Raw genomic sequence first — 15,490 nt, forward strand, 5'->3', positions numbered from 1 at the left:
TCTGATACACGTCATCAAATCTTAACACTTTATTTATAAATGATCATTTTTTTTAAAAAAAACTAAAAAGTTAATATTAAAATTTATATTTTATTAATTTTTTATTTCTTTTAAAATAATACTTCATTGACGATGAAACGTGAATTTAATAACATGACAGTGTATAAAAACTATGACAGCACATTTCTGAAATTGCTTATCTATCAAGAGTTGCATGTACGAGTATCCCACTGCCTGGAAATTTGAGCTCTGGATAGACATCGAAAAGTGGGAGAGAGCCTCCTACGACGTGCATATTTACCCCTATGAAAGAATATGCTTCATCTCAGCCTTATATCGTGGAGGGGCTGGACTATAAAAGACCTAAATAATATTGGGGGGTATGCTGTATTTCTTAACATGGTACTACTACGTAACCTGAATTTGGAGCCTTCCAAAATGAAGATGGAAATTGAATCATGGCTTGTATTCCTAACAAGCATGTCTGCTTGAGCGCACACCATATACCACACGCACCCAAAGAGACACACACAGATTGCCTTCACTCAATAATATGAATTGAAAAAGAAAAGAAAATCCCGACTTTACAGCTACCTAAAGGGTTTCCTTTTTGTTTCCTTCTCTCCTTTTTTTTTTTTTTTGGTTTTTTTGTTTTGTTTTTCTTTCTCTGTGAGGAGAGGCATTTGAGATCAGAAATTGGCCTCATCCTCAGCAAATTTCAATAAGAACTTCAAAATTGAAGGCTTGGGATCATCTTCAACTCCTTTGTCCCTGGTTTCAAAAATCCCTTTCATAATACGAGTGTACAGCCTTTCCAGCTGAGGAATACTGTAGCTTTTGGTTCGCTCCACAAACAGTTGCTTGGCAGATTCCACTTGGTTTGAAATCTCGTCATCTGCCATTCTAATGTCCTCGGATCCACTCCCATTTATCAGATCAGAAGCTTCTGTACAACTTTCTTGCTGGTTGCCATCACCACAAGTAGATTCAGGCCTCTCACAGTTTATCTCGTTTGCCTCCAGGGCTTCAGATGACTTGGTTTGTACTGAATCTATGATCCTTGATTTTTCCTCTACTGCAGCACAAATGAACAGATAATTTGATAAGTCATGACCATTGTAACACTTCTAACTAAATTATGAAAGAATAATCATCAGTAAGATAATTGTTATAGAAAGTGCAGAAACTATAGGGTGATCAAAGAAACTACAAAACAATGATAATTTGCTTCTTTTCTTTATTCTGGTAAGGATACTGTGGTTTTGAACCCGCATAAAATATCAAAATGCGGTATGGTGGGCTGGAGGTAGACAGAGGGATTCATTCCATAATTGATTCCCATCTCATACTAGTAATCAATATTAAGCCTGATACAAACTCCTGTTTTAAATTCAAAGGCATGAAGAACATTTTTAAACCATCTGCAGCTCTGGTACTTTGAAGGAGGCCATCTCCAAGCATGACTGGCTACTGCATATACCTTTGTAAGTAAACACAATGATTTTCACAATATACTCTACCCTGTTTCTTAACTCATTGGCTCCCACCCTTTGGTGGGTGATAAATCACATATTCTACACTTCTTAGGATTAGGATTTGGAACATAATCAAAACCATGATTTGCAATGAGATTTCTAAAATAAATATGACGGAAACTTATTGCTTACAATGAATGACCAAAATCAGAAAAGCGAAAACCTTCTACTTTTAAGATACTCCACGTTATGGGGCAAATATTAGCACTAGAAAGAAACCACCAACCAAAATCTAAGTACCAGATTCTTTTACCCTAGAAATGGTATTATATATGGATACTAATTATTAATCAAAAAACACTGACACAGCTGCTTTAAGAGCCTGCCAACTGTTACCTTCTGGTTCTTAAGTGATTCCAAGATATGATTTAAATGAATGAGTGATAACGTTGAATGCTTAGAACTTTTGAAAGGGAAAAGCCCCTTCATAATATAAATGTAACCATATGCCTATCCTGGTATTGGATGCCAATTGAGAAAACTAAATCCAAATCTTAGTAACAAAATATGTGAACTTATCCTAAACCCACCTGATCATGCACCTAGTGAGAGTCAGCTAAATCTATGTATACACACATAAGAGACATCCAAATACCTGCAAGGACAGTATCAACATTCTTCTTTGGCCTTTTCAAAGCCTCATAACTTTGAAGATTGACCTCTGGCTGGACATTCCGAAGTCGGGCACTTGCTCGAGTGACAGTTCCAAGCTGCACAACAGGTAGCAAGGGGAGAGTAGACACCCCTATATCATCTGGCATATGTGCTGGACCCCCTTGGACAGCTATTTTGTCACAATAAGCAACCAGTGCAGGGTCCATCTGTGACAGCATCCCATGTACCTGATAGAAAAGAAATTAAGATTATGAAAAGAAAAAAAAGTAAGCCCCAGAGTAATGAGAAGAATATTTGGAGCAAAAGAACGAGTAAACGTACTGCATCCCGTAGTTCATAAGCTCTACTAACAATCCTAGCACCATTATAATCATCTCCGTTATAAGCCTGAAATTCAAGAAAGCAAAGCAAATCAGGCACAGGAAACCTTATGGGAACAGAGCAAGACAAAAAGGAAGATAATGCAGATAATATTTATTACTAAGTCTTTCAATATGTTTCCAGAACTTGGCACAAAGAACTGAAACATATAATACATGACAAGTGTACAATGGAAAAAGACAAAAGCATCCACAGGGCTAAAAAATCCAAAGCATGCAATACAAAGACATGCCCTGTGCATGAATTTTGTCAGTAAGTCACCTTCCACTAATTTGTCACATCCCCACCTAGTGGAAAAATATATCAATGAAGTACACATTAGTTCATGTTATACACAGGATATCAGGAGAAGATTGGAATATTTGTTATAAAATTCCAGTCTCAACAACAAGAGAAGATTTGTCTACTGTGTATAGTATGTAATAAAACCAAACTTCCAAGTGATCCTTTACCTGACATAAGAAATAATATCTGCATTTAACTTAATGTCAAAGAAGATTACAACAATAGACTGACAGTAAAGATAAATAAACTAGCAAATTATTCAGATTCTACTCTCATGTACATAGCATGCGACTGTTGGTTTTTTTGTAATGCATGTGCAGTTTAGATGCATTCATGTGTACCTGTCTATAAAATGCATCTGGTGAAGAACCTAATTCCTTTCCCTGTTATGTAATTTCAATTTTAGCAATTAGGATTTTCATATTTTTGGATTCTGGGTATTTTTGTAAATGGTCAGAACTGTAACTGTTGCAATTCCTCTACCCTTTGCTTAGTTATGTTACTTTGACGAGTTTAGATTATTATAGCATTTTGCAGTGGTTCAGGTTTATTTTCTTGGTGCCTAACTTGGTTGTTTACATGTTTAGTGGTTACTATCCTATTATGAATCTTCTTTTTTTTTTTTTGAAAGACCTATTATGAATATTTTGAATATTTTGGTTTCTTGAGGCATGGATAACGAGGAATATCTCGTGCCCCCTTCTTCCTCCTTGATTCTCTACATGCATAGACCGGTGAAACTACTGTTCATAGTGTTGCTGCAAAGCTTCCTTATTTATTCTCTTCTCCCTTCCTTTTCCTGTTCTTTATTTTTTTACTTTTTTTATTGTTAGGGGAGGGGATTTAAACTTAGGACCTCTATTTCCATGGTGAGGTGTGGGTACCACTGAGGCAATACCTCGCTTTTTCACTTTTCATTTCTATTCAATCCTAGATCCAACCCATTCTATAGACTACTTCAGAGGCCCTAAACCCACAATTTTTCTATCCTTCTCCCACTTAAATAGCTCATTGTAAAATCAGTTTCAAAACCACAATTTTGCTGCTGCAACAAAATTCCTTGGAATCTCTTTCTGCTGCCAGCCACTCTTTTGCCCTTAAGTTCCAATGAATTTGAGCCCCTGAATATAACAATAAACCTAAAATCCCAAAATTTTCAGCCCTAGGTATCTACCCTACCATAGATCCTAAGCAAACAGATTTCCCCCACTCTGTCCTACATGCATTCATACACGTTAAAATGTTAATCCCCCAAATAATCCACAGTAAACCATCATCCATTAGTGGCAAGGTACATGTTCAACCAAGTTAAATTAATAAAAATGGAAATCAGAATAGATCACATATAGAAATCATAACAAACCCACACCTTTGCATTGGTTACAATCAGATCAACATCTTGCAGAAAAGCTGCACAGGTAAGATATTGCCCAGAGTCAACCCGCTGCAATAGAGTAGCCACATCCATAGGGTTCTGGATTATTGAGCGGTAGTTTGGTGCGTCCTCATCAGTGACTGGGTAATGAAAGACACTAAATCTTTTATCGTAAAATATCCTGCAACATGATCAACCATCGTCTAAACAGCTTAGTAACTGTTTAATAAAACCCTTTTCAGCCATAAATCAAGGCCTATATATCTTATTTTGTAAGCTCATATAAAGATAACAACAATCAACAATAAATTAAAACCTTCAAGCCCATTCTAGAAGCAATCTTCTTCGAAATTTGAGGTTTTCCCAGCTATATTAACTTTGGAGATAAAGCAGGAGTAAATAAGGGTAACAAATGTAAGTTGATAAATAGAATTACATGCAAAGGAGATCTTACACCCAAAACAAATTCATGGACCATTAGGAAACATCCAACGATAATTATTTAATGAGCCAAAAACCACACTGCAATTGGGAGAGATATACAAGAGCCAGCTTCATGTCTACAGGTAGATTTTCTCTTTCTTTTTCTTTCTTTTCTTCTTTAGTCATAGTTTCAAAATTTTTTTCACTAGTTTTTTTCATTTTCTTAGCTAATAAATTTCTCTCAAGGTCACCGAACTAAGCAGTTCTACAAGAATACACCTAATATGCCTTGGGCAATACTTTGAAAAACTTTAGATCTTCTTCCAATCTTAGTTATAGTTTTTTCATTTGCAAAATTCCAACTCAGCACTGAAACCTGAGTTCCAGTTCCCTCGTCTATTTGTCCTAAATTTCACCTGAATCGATTGAAATATGCTTCACAGAGATTATAACGCCAAGATAAAGATAGAAAGGCAGGATGAAGGGGGCAGAGGGAACAACAAAAGAAAAGGATGCCTAAGTTAAAGGGTATACTATAAAATGCGTTTCTGATAGGACCATGGTAACTTACCGGTTGCAAACATCTCTAAGGCACATCCGTAACCGGCGAAGAGCATGTTGCTCAGCTTCTACTTTGGCCTTCAATTCTGAGACCTTTGGTCCACTTGCCACTTTTGGCACCTTGGGAAGTTCAGGAAGAGATTCTGATTCCCGGGACTTTTTGGTCACAGCCTCCAACAAGACTGACAAAGCAGCTTCAATTAAACGGTCAAAAAACAAAGATCTGTCTTCAGTTGATGGTTTGTCCACTTGATAGCTGACAATAAAAATTAAATACATGACTGTCAAACTAAGTTTTAATCAATAAAAAGATAAGTAAATAAATACCTAGGACGATTTGGAAAAAGTAAAATTCCTGCTCATCAATATCAACAAAACAGAAGCAACACCACAAAATAGAAAAAGGGAATACAGAATGCAGTTGGACTGAATCTGAGATGTTCATCGATATTATTCTATTCATACATTGAATTTATAAAACAAAAAAGAGTGAATCTGTGATGTTCCAACAAGATCTATTACTTGCAAGATCTATAACTTGCAAGAAAGGCCAAGAAGGGTTTATTTATTCAAAACCAAATGTCATGGCGACAACAATAACCAGCCCAGATTATGAATAATAACTGCCAATGGTCAAAATGATACCAGAATAATCACAAAAAAGAAATGGTAGAAATGCATAAAAGGTTACTTTAAGGGTTAGTTAGACATACACACTACGCTGAGGAAATACTGAATATGGATTCCCGTCAAATTCAGCTAGTAAAATTGAGGATGTTCCAAGTAACAATATAGGTAAGTCCGAAGGCAACTCTTCTAAAAGAGTAAGCAGTACGGCCCTTAGCTGTTCATGTGCCTGCAATACCATATTCATCAAACTCAGAAAATAAAGAAAGGACAGAAATGGACTAATAAACTGGACCTGAAGCACCCAAAAAATCATCAACTTTTAATTGAGTGCACTCAATTGAACTAATACTTAATCAGAATCAGATATGAAAAATTACTCAATGAAAGGAAGCACTCACGTTATCCCACCATAGATTAAACTGGGGTATATAGAGTATAGATGGTGTTGTTCTTCTTGCTTCGCCAAATATATGAACCAGTGCTTCCTCTGGTGTCTTTGCACTAGGATCCGAAAGAAGTGATGGAAGACCAAGAGAATGTACAGGAAATTTCTCTAGCTCATGTAAAATTGCAGGTCCAAGATGATCCTGTAGAACTAGATCAGTAAGTATATTCAGTTTTTGGTTCCAACATTTGCAGTTATTAAAAATCAAGAAGATGCAAAATATTTACCAAGCCAGAACCATCACCACCACACAACAGAAGCCGAGGCCTATAAACAAGAGGAATTGCAGATCCATATGAGAGCATAGAAAGCTTAGTCAACTCAGATGACACTGTTAGGGGAGGAAATATGTCAGATATATAGTTCATGGCTTTCTGGAGATGTCTTTGCAGGCACGGTGCAACTACCAAAGACAATGGCCTAGAGTGAACAATGGAACCTCTGTGAGCAGCGGGAGTAATTGTTGACATGGCCTCTACAAAGTGATACTTTTCAACCTTCACCGAGTCAACATCTATCAAAAATTTATCATCACTAGTGTACACTTGAGGATATTTTTCACGAAATGCACGAATGGCAGCTTCAGTGCATAGGGCCTTCAAATCTGCACCGCAATATCCCACACAACTAGCTGCAAGTTCCATTTTAAGTTCCTTAGAAGGAGGTTGCCTCCACTTCCGAGTGTGAATATCTAATATTTCAGCACGTGCTTCACAGCCAGGCAAAGGAAAATTGAATTCACGATCAAATCGCCCAGGGCGCCTTAAGGCTCCATCAATAGCATCAATCCTGTTGGTTGCTCCAATCAAAACAACTTGTCCACGAGAATCAAGACCATCCATGAGGGCAAGCAAAGTGGAGACGATTGAATTGTGAATCTGCTCTTGTTTGCTAGACCTCACAGGAGCAAGACCATCTATCTCATCAAAGAAAATGATGGAAGGCTGATTCCTTTGTGCCTCCTCAAAAAGAAGTTTCAATTGTCTTTCAGCCTCACCAACCCACTTGCTAAGCACATCAGCACCCTTTCGCATGTAAAAACTGACTTTCTGACCTGCCTTTGAAGCAGCACATGCTAATGCTCTGGCAATCAATGTCTTACCTGTGCCAGGAGGACCACACAACAAGACACCCCTAGGTGGGGTGATGTGATAACTTGCAAAGAAATCTGGATACAACAAGGGAAAGAAAACCATTTCCTTTAAAGCATCAATATATTCAGAAAGCCCGCCTATTTCATCAAAGCTTACACTCTCATCAACCTGTAAGGGTTGAATATCTGCCCCTCCTTTAGAACTTGGTCCAGCAGTCTGAATCCCAGAAGTCAATGTAGCAAAAGCATCACTTTGATGGCCCCAACCAGATGCAGCAACATTTAATCCCCATGGTGTTGTCCCATGCATGTCTAGTCCCCCAAACAGCCAAGGTGGTCCAGATCTGCTCCCACCTCGACCCCAGGGAATAGCAGGCCCCTGATCCAGCTCATCCACAAGAAGAGAATCATCAGAATCCTCGGCTCTTGCTAGACGATGACGCTTATGAACTCGTGATCCACCCTTCCTAACATCCCTGCTGACCTTAGTCCCCATTCCTTGATGCAAAACCCTCCGAGGAGATCTAGCTCTTTGCTTGCTCTCATCCATAGAAAGCCTGCGTACATCAGCACGATTTCGAAGATCATATCGCCTCCTTCCTTCCTGCTCTTCTTCACCCTCCTCGTCATCACCATCATCTTCTCCTTCATCTTCACCCTCAGCCTCTCCATCACCCTCATCTTCAGCATCACCCTCTTCCTCATTTTGGCCATCATCTGCAGCATCGTCATCTAAATCATTCCCATTTTCAGTTTCATCCTCGCCAACTTTCTCCTCTGAAGTGTCCTGCTCATCACCAAAATCCAAATTCATTCGTTTAATTGCAGCTGCTTTTGACCGACGAGGGCGCAGTCCTTCACGCCGAGGAGTTTCTTTAGTCTCCATAGTCTTTTTACGCTTGGGAGAAGGAAACTCATCTTGACTTACACTGTTATCAACCTGGTTCCTCAAAGGTCGATATGAAGGTCTCTGAAAAAAAAAATAGTAAGATGTTGAAATAGAATACACTTTCTGTGATGCGTTAATATTGATATCTCACCAAATCCGAGAAAAGAAATTGATTTTCAAAATTCTGTTACCATCATGTCTTCATCCTCTGAACCGGAACTGTCAGTATAACCAGTAAGATTCACAGAAACTCTCCTCTTTCTTGACGAACGTCGAAGATTGGGTGTGCCTGACTGCAACAAAAGGATGACTAAAATTAATCAAATTCAGAATACATGACATCATTTACAAAATGAATCATTTTGATGTAATTGGCTTCAAGAGAAGGGGCGGTGATATGAAAAGCATGCAAAGATGCAACTTATTAAAGAAAACCTATATGGCACATGGCCTCCTATAAGAATGCCTGACATAAAAGAGAAATAGGAATCTATATTTTAATCTAGAAAGCAGCAGAACAAGGAACTAGTATCTGAAAATGCAATATGATACAGCTGCAACACAAAATTAATGTCACCATAAATGTTATGATATCAAGTGTCAACAAATAATTAATGCTTACAGTCATACTAAAATCATAAACAAAATCTATGCCAGGTTAGGAATGGTTTTAGCACGAGTAAACAGTTTGCAATGCCGTCCGAGTTCATCTCAACACTGCATGGACCATCCTAGGTTCAAGAGATGTAGACACAGCAAAAGCAGTCAAAAGGTTGTAGGCATAACAAGAGAAAGAAATAGGTTATACATATGGCGCAAAGTTGAAATAAATCCTTTCCATTTAAAATAGTCTTTAAAGTAATCTATGTTGTAATTCCTAAGCATTTCAAATAGGTGGTTGGTGATGGTTTCTTGCATATCTGTTAGGAAACAAATGAACCATTTTCAAGTGCAAAATAATAGCATCAGCTAATACGTTTCTTTTCTTTTATAATGGCAGCAGAAACTCCTTAAACTCCTTTTGGCTGTTGCTGTTTGCTTCCAGAAGCAAAAAGCAAAAGAGCGTGCTTGGATATAAAGTCAAACAAAATCTTCAAAGAATTATAATAAAATATTTAATTTCTTTAGATAACAAAATGCATGATTCTACTTGATATAAACTGATTATGTTATATTGGCGTTATATTTATATATGTCCAATTTTTAACCAATTATGATTCTGCATTTTAACTTTTTCTTCTACTTTATAGCAGCTTTTCAAGAAGCAAATGGCAAAATTAAAGTAGCAAAAGCAACAACAAAACAGAGGCTTAATGTATGCAATATAATTATAAAACTACTATAATCATGTAAGAGAAGAAGATTTATATTACCTAATCCCTTTATAATTTTATGATATCTACAGTCTAGACAAACTTCACATTGAAACTGGACGAGCTAAAACTTTTCTCTAAACTGCTTAAAGACTATCAGCATGATATATACATTTGGATAAGAATGCATAACTTACATTGTTGTTGGAAGTCCGCACTGGCCGATCCCCTGAGCGCAACATTTTGGCAATGCGAGATGCTGCCGTCCTTGTCTTTGTCTTGCTTTTCCTAGTTCGAATGATGGTTGGAGTGTAATACAAATATGGGCGGCCATACACTTTTGGCCTTCTTCTAAGCCTATCACTTGTGCGCACAGGCCTAGAAACTGGCCCATCTCCTTGACCAGATCCTTTTGAATACATAGGCAAACACTAGCTTTGATGATTGTATTCTTCCATAAACTTCCAAGTGTAACAACACCTTGAAGAGGAAAGTACAAAATAATAATAAGCAGAGAAATTGCTTTGCCTAAACATTCTTGCATGTATAACTTTTCAATTATGCCATTGTTAATGGCACATGATTCTGGACAATTATCAACAGTTATACTTTTCAAAGAATAATCTCAATTAAACACGGGCAATTATGAAGTCATTAACTACATAGAAACAAGAACCTCTATCAAACGGTAGAGTAAGAGAACAAAACATTGTAACAAGTAAACCTATTATATCCTCTTTTAAGCTAAATGCAAGCAAGAACAATCTTTATGAACCAAATTATCTTTCCATTACTAGATAAAATTCTAAGTTCTCAATGGCATGTGTATTAAGCATGCATATTGATGATACCTGATAGCTGCTGCAGATTAAGAAAGACCCTTCAGATGCTATAAAACCGCAGTAACTAAAACATTCAAGGACATTACCAGAAAATATCTTTGTTTTACCATGTTAAGAAAGAACATCAAAAGGTATGATGAAAGATATCACAGAAAGGTAAAAATGTCTTCTTGAGAGGCCGTATTACTCCCTGTTAGGAGCTACACATTTCCTCTGAAGTATGTGGAGTTTGAGGACCAAGGATGCATACTGGTTACAAAGGAACTTCTTCAACAAGGAGCTCAGACTAGTTAGAAGGATCAGTTTGCAGATTGTGCTCAGAACCACGCTTTAATAAGAGATTGGTTAATAAAAAAGAGGTAAATGGGCAGGGGAAGGGCACAAGATGGGCTCAAAAGACTGATAGAGAACTATACATGCCTAGTTGTCACTTTCTAATCATATATGCCAAGAGCATTTAATAACTCTCTCCTTTCCAAAAACATTCCAAGTACAAACATAGAAAACAGATTTAAGGCAACTCTTTCTCCATACCAAGATGAGCTGCGGCTCAATTTCAGAAAACAGACAAGTGTCTCCATCCTTCAAGATCTTATTTTTGAAATTATTCCCGCTCTGTTTGTTTTCAGAAACTTCAACAACATCATTCTTCAGTTAACGTACTAACATCCAATTTTCATAGCAGCAACATTTTCATCAAAAGCTAAGGTATATTAAATCATGAACTGTTCAATGCTTATTCCACATTCAATTAAATTAAAGACTTCGTCCTAAGTAAAATCTTCAGTGTTTACTTAGAGGAGAAAACGTCAAAACCTACACCTAAAAAAAAAATCCTTTGATTATTGCAAAGTGAAATTAACTATTAGCACAACAAAAAAAAAAGATCAAATCAAACGAAGCAAATATTCGAGGTAATTCCAAACTGTTCGTGCTCCTCCTTCAAAAATAATCCCATTGGAGTGCTAAATCTAGCATATTAATCAAAAACGAGCAAAGCAACAGCACATGCACATGCACATATAAAGAAAAAAAAAAGAAACAGAGTTGCTGAAAACAGAGAGAAAAAAGCATGTAAATGCAAAATGAAAAAACAAAAAATAAAATTTAACCAAATCAAATAACGTATAACAAAAAAATCCTTCAAATTTAGTAATAAAAACAAAATACTTTGACATTTCTTCTTTGAAATGAAACATAACAATACTTTAGTTCGGAACAACGGAGAGAAATGTAAATTAAAGGCCGAGATTTTGTGGTTTATACCTAATCAGAGATCTAGCTGAGATGAGCTTCCACCAGAGAAGAGAAAACGCGAGAAAGTGCGAGAAAGTGCAAGGAAAGAAAGGGGTTAAAACCTCGAGGAGCTTGTAAGAGAGCTCAAAGTATATAAACAAAAACCTAGAAAGAGAGAGCTAAAGGAAAACGAGTTCCCTGAGTTATTCGACTCAGTGAGCGTCCGGCTCGAGTCACTATCTTTTATTTTCTCTTTTTCCCAAAAGGGACCCATTAAAAAGCGGGTCCACGCTGACACTTAGATAAATATGTTTGGAAACTGTAATGATATTAAGCAAACGGCCAGTCAATATTAGCCACGTAAGCTAAATGTGCTTTGTTTCGACATTTAGAAAACGGAGGTTGCATTTGCTGAGTTGGCTGATAATCATTGGTTTTGTAATTTGGGAACGGTTAGATACAACCACACCTAATTAAGATTCCTTTCTTTCACGGTTTGTTTGTGTCCACAGTGGCAGAACCATAAATTTTATAAAGAAATTGAGCTTAGCCAAAATGTTTAATGTTGGGATTTAAACTTTTCCATAAAAGAAAATTTTTGGGATTTGAGATAGAATTTTCATTAATTAAGAAAGCTTATCTCTTCAATTTGGTTCAATTTTATAACCCACTTGTATTTAATACACAAGTTAACATCACCAAAACCCTACTTTCAAAAAAAAAAAAACATTACCAAAACCTAAAAATGAAATACTTATCATTAAACACATCCTCTTAGGTAAAGATAGAATTATAGTTTGTTGTTGGTTGCTTGGGCTTTCAATTAGAGTTTGAACTAATTGCATCCTAATTAACAGAAAGCTTGAAAATAGTTTGTAAACGCCTTCATTAGCATTAATTACTGATCCATCCATGGTGTTTGACTATACATCCGCTATGCATTGCCATCCGACTGGACAGGCACCACCTGCTTCCCTGGAGAAGCAATCTAACTAAGCCGTTTCATTTCTTGCAAGCTCCGATCCATTTTGTGAAATCTTATTTTCATGGAATTCACCACCTTCTTCCTTAACTTCTTCCAATGGCTTGTAAGTATAAAGCCAGGCACAAATAATGTAGTAAACAAGATTCACAACTTGGATGCCACTAACAAGCCAATAGTAGTACTCTAGTCTTCCCCTGTTGAGATTCCTGTCAGGCAACCAATTGTTCTTCTCTCCGGTGTACTCATGAACAAGTGATACCAGCAATGTTCCTATGTAGTTCCCCACCGATGTTGCTATCCAATACAGTGCTGCAGCTGTGCTTCTCATGCTTTCTGGTGACTGGTCGTAAAGAAATTCCAGGTGCCCGACTGACATGAAAACTTCTGCTATCCCATGAAGGCAAAATTGAGGAACTAACCAAAACACACGGATGGGAATTATGGCATTTGGGTCATCCAACAAGTGGTGATTGGCTGCAACTGCTTTCCTTTTCATCTCGACAAATGATGCAACAATTGTGGCTAGAATGTTGACCGTGAAACCAATGCCCATTCTTTGTAAGCATGTTACTCCTGAGGGGTTTCCGGTGAACCGTTTAGCAAATGGAACGAAGAGGCGTTCGTATAGAACAAGTCCAGAGAGCATGGTTAGGATGCCAAAGATGGACAAACTGGCTGGTGGGATTTCGAAGGAGTGGGATAGGTGACGGTCCATAGTTCGAGCTTGTTGGATGGTGAAGCTGTGCTGGTGTGAGGAAGAGGTGACAAGTAAAATTCCAGCTGCCCAAATTGGCAACATTCGGATGATGGTTTTTAGTTCTTCCACTCTATGGACTGTGGCTAGCCTCCACAGACTTGGTGGGTTGGAATTTGTAGCCTCACTTTCTGTTACTATTGCAGCTCTGTCAAACCATCTGTGGATAGAGATTAAAGAAGCGATTTTAATCATTCAAATATATTAAATGTCGGATATTATTAGCTTCTTGTTACTGTTACAAATATTTTTTTAATGAAAAACCATAGCTTACTTGTACTGATCACTATGTACAAGTCTTCCATGAACAGAAATAGCTGCATCAAGCTCTTTGTTCTGATACAAGAGCTTGGGGTCTTCAGGTGCAATTTCTTTTCTTTTCTTCACAGCCGCAACAATCACTTGAGCCAATCTAATCAACGGACTTCCACCTGGTTTCAATTTCCTATAAAGCGTTGAACCTATGAGGAAGGCTATGATAGATATAGCCATGGCTATGGTTGGGATCCCAAGACCCCAACCCCAGCCCACATTGTCTTGGACGTAAACCACCACAGTCAAGGCAGTCAACGTGGCTATTCCCATGCTAAAATAGTACCAATTGAAGAAATTCCACTTTCCTGATCGAGCAGCACTTGATTTGTCCATGTCAAACTGGTCAGCAGCAAATGTAACAACACAAGGCCTAATGCCACCGGTGCCAAGAGATGTGAGGAGAAGAGAAATGTACAATATCCAGAGTTGAAACGTTGAGGCTGCCTGGCAGTTCTCTTGAGTTGGGCACGGCGGGGGACGGAGCGATGGTAGCACTGCCGATATGGTGATGCTAACCAAGCCCTGCAACAAGATACAGGGCAATGGGTGATCAATTGAATGAATTCATAACTAATGGCACAGTCCTCGAGTAAATAGCAAACTAAAAAGAGTGAGAGGGAGACCAATTCATAAATAACGGAACCAACAATGATGGTCCAAAAGCGACCAGCAAAGGAGTCAGCAATCAAAGCACCAATTAGGGGAGTAAAGCTGGCTGTTCCACCAAAATTGGTGAGGATGTTGGAGGCTTGAACCAGAGGCATGTTTAATTCCCGAGTTAAGTATGTTATCATGTTGCTGTGGAACCCGCTGGCAGCAAATCTATCACATATTTCATTTGCTGTCAAAAATATTGAAAGAAACCAAGTTAAATTGTCTGGCTAACAATTCGTTTGATCGTCAAAAATTTTTGCTATTGGAAATGCTGGAGTTCAAAAAGTTAAACTTACCAAGAATGAATGGCATTGTTCTAATGCCTCCAAGCTTCTTGCTCTTGCTCTTCTCCTCTTCTTTCCCATCTTCCTCAGCCTTCTTCTGGCTAGCCAAATCCATCCCAGTTTTCATGTTGTCCATGGTAGCACCTAGCAAGATCTGCAAAGGGCCATATATAAAAGCTGCTGCCTAGTGATTGAAAATAGTGGTGTAACTGACAGGATAGTGAGGTAGGACCGCTTAATTGACTTCATTATCATCTGACGTCTGATCTTAGGTCATTATTTTTTAGCTCTACTGCAAATGCAAATTGTCTTTATTGCAATAAGTATTTATAATTCTTGTTACATTACCTTTCTTTTTTTAGATTTTCAACATTAATTTCCTTCTTTATTTTTTTTTATTTATGGAAAGTTATCTGGTATAAACTTTCCAATATATGTGTACTGTACATCATGTGTCATATAACATTACATATATAATAATAATAATAATGAAAAAAGAGACAAAAAGAGAGATAAATAAAATCAAAAGAATCTTTGAAAAAACACAAAAGAAAAACGACAATTCGTATATGATTATTGCTAATGGCATTGGCATCCACGGGTTGATAATAGGTGTCATGTGCTTCAGTAGTTTGTATGATCCGTGAATGTGTGGGAATAACCATTTCTGGAGACCAAACTGCTTACTTACGTCTCTTATTGTCACTCTCTGCCATTATAGAGGGCAATCATGTTTCCTTTTTCATTCCCAAACGGGAAAATATAGGGAGTAATTAACCCTGAATCTGAAATCTAAAGATTTTTAGACCTCTTTATCGCCATAGAAAGGTCTTGTTAGCTCGAAGAATGAGTGACCAGGGAAAGACAACCATATA

At 37.5% G+C, this 15,490-nt stretch overlaps 2 protein-coding genes across 3 annotated transcripts; both read right to left on the reverse strand.

The window, feature by feature from the left end:
- Positions 1-439: 439 nt before the first annotated feature.
- On the reverse strand, positions 440-11,823 carry LOC18602557 (cell division cycle protein 48-related / CDC48-like protein). 2 transcript variants are annotated; one of them, XM_007034022.3, is made up of 11 exons: positions 11,654-11,823; positions 9,743-10,025; positions 8,424-8,525; positions 6,478-8,313; positions 6,204-6,392; positions 5,889-6,031; positions 5,186-5,431; positions 4,186-4,372; positions 2,472-2,537; positions 2,131-2,377; positions 440-1,072 (listed from the first exon to the last, which is right to left on the reverse strand). In XM_007034022.3, the coding sequence occupies exons 2-11, from the start codon at positions 9,965-9,967 to the stop codon at positions 690-692; spliced, it is 3,624 nt and encodes a 1,207-aa protein (XP_007034084.2). In that variant the 5' UTR covers positions 9,968-10,025; positions 11,654-11,823; the 3' UTR covers positions 440-689. The 2 variants fall into 2 exon arrangements, with proteins under 2 accessions (XP_007034084.2, XP_007034083.2); XM_007034021.3 differs by having other exon boundaries at positions 440-1,075; positions 11,654-11,822.
- A 511-nt stretch (positions 11,824-12,334) lies between these two features.
- Positions 12,335-14,751, reverse strand: LOC18602558 (protein NRT1/ PTR FAMILY 3.1-like). Its single transcript, XM_007034024.3, has 4 exons — positions 14,628-14,751; positions 14,301-14,518; positions 13,637-14,199; positions 12,335-13,522 (listed from the first exon to the last, which is right to left on the reverse strand). The coding sequence occupies exons 1-4, from the start codon at positions 14,749-14,751 to the stop codon at positions 12,616-12,618; spliced, it is 1,812 nt and encodes a 603-aa protein (XP_007034086.1). The 3' UTR covers positions 12,335-12,615.
- Between the last annotated feature and the right edge of the window lie 739 nt (positions 14,752-15,490).

Source organism: Theobroma cacao, chromosome 4 (assembly GCF_053813885.1).
Source record: "Theobroma cacao isolate CCN51 chromosome 4, ASM5381388v1, whole genome shotgun sequence".
Classification (NCBI taxonomy): domain Eukaryota; kingdom Viridiplantae; phylum Streptophyta; class Magnoliopsida; order Malvales; family Malvaceae; genus Theobroma; species Theobroma cacao.

Excerpts from the sequence above, each read along its gene's own strand:
- LOC18602557 (XM_007034021.3), bottom strand. The coding sequence starts at position 9,967 with ATGTATTCAAAAGGATCTGGTCAAGGAGATGGGCCAGTTTCTAGGCCT. Across the intron at positions 8,526-9,742 it reads TGCGGACTTCCAACAACAAT|TCAGGCACACCCAATCTTCG; the intron begins GTAAGTTATGCA and ends CTTTTGTTGCAG. Across the intron at positions 6,393-6,477 it reads GTGGTGATGGTTCTGGCTTG|GATCATCTTGGACCTGCAAT; the intron begins GTAAATATTTTG and ends CTAGTTCTACAG.
- LOC18602558 (XM_007034024.3), bottom strand. The coding sequence starts at position 14,751 with ATGGACAACATGAAAACTGGGATGGATTTGGCTAGCCAGAAGAAGGCT. Across the intron at positions 14,519-14,627 it reads AACAATGCCATTCATTCTTG|CAAATGAAATATGTGATAGA; the intron begins GTAAGTTTAACT and ends TATTTTTGACAG. Across the intron at positions 14,200-14,300 it reads GTTCCGTTATTTATGAATTG|GGCTTGGTTAGCATCACCAT; the intron begins GTCTCCCTCTCA and ends ATCTTGTTGCAG.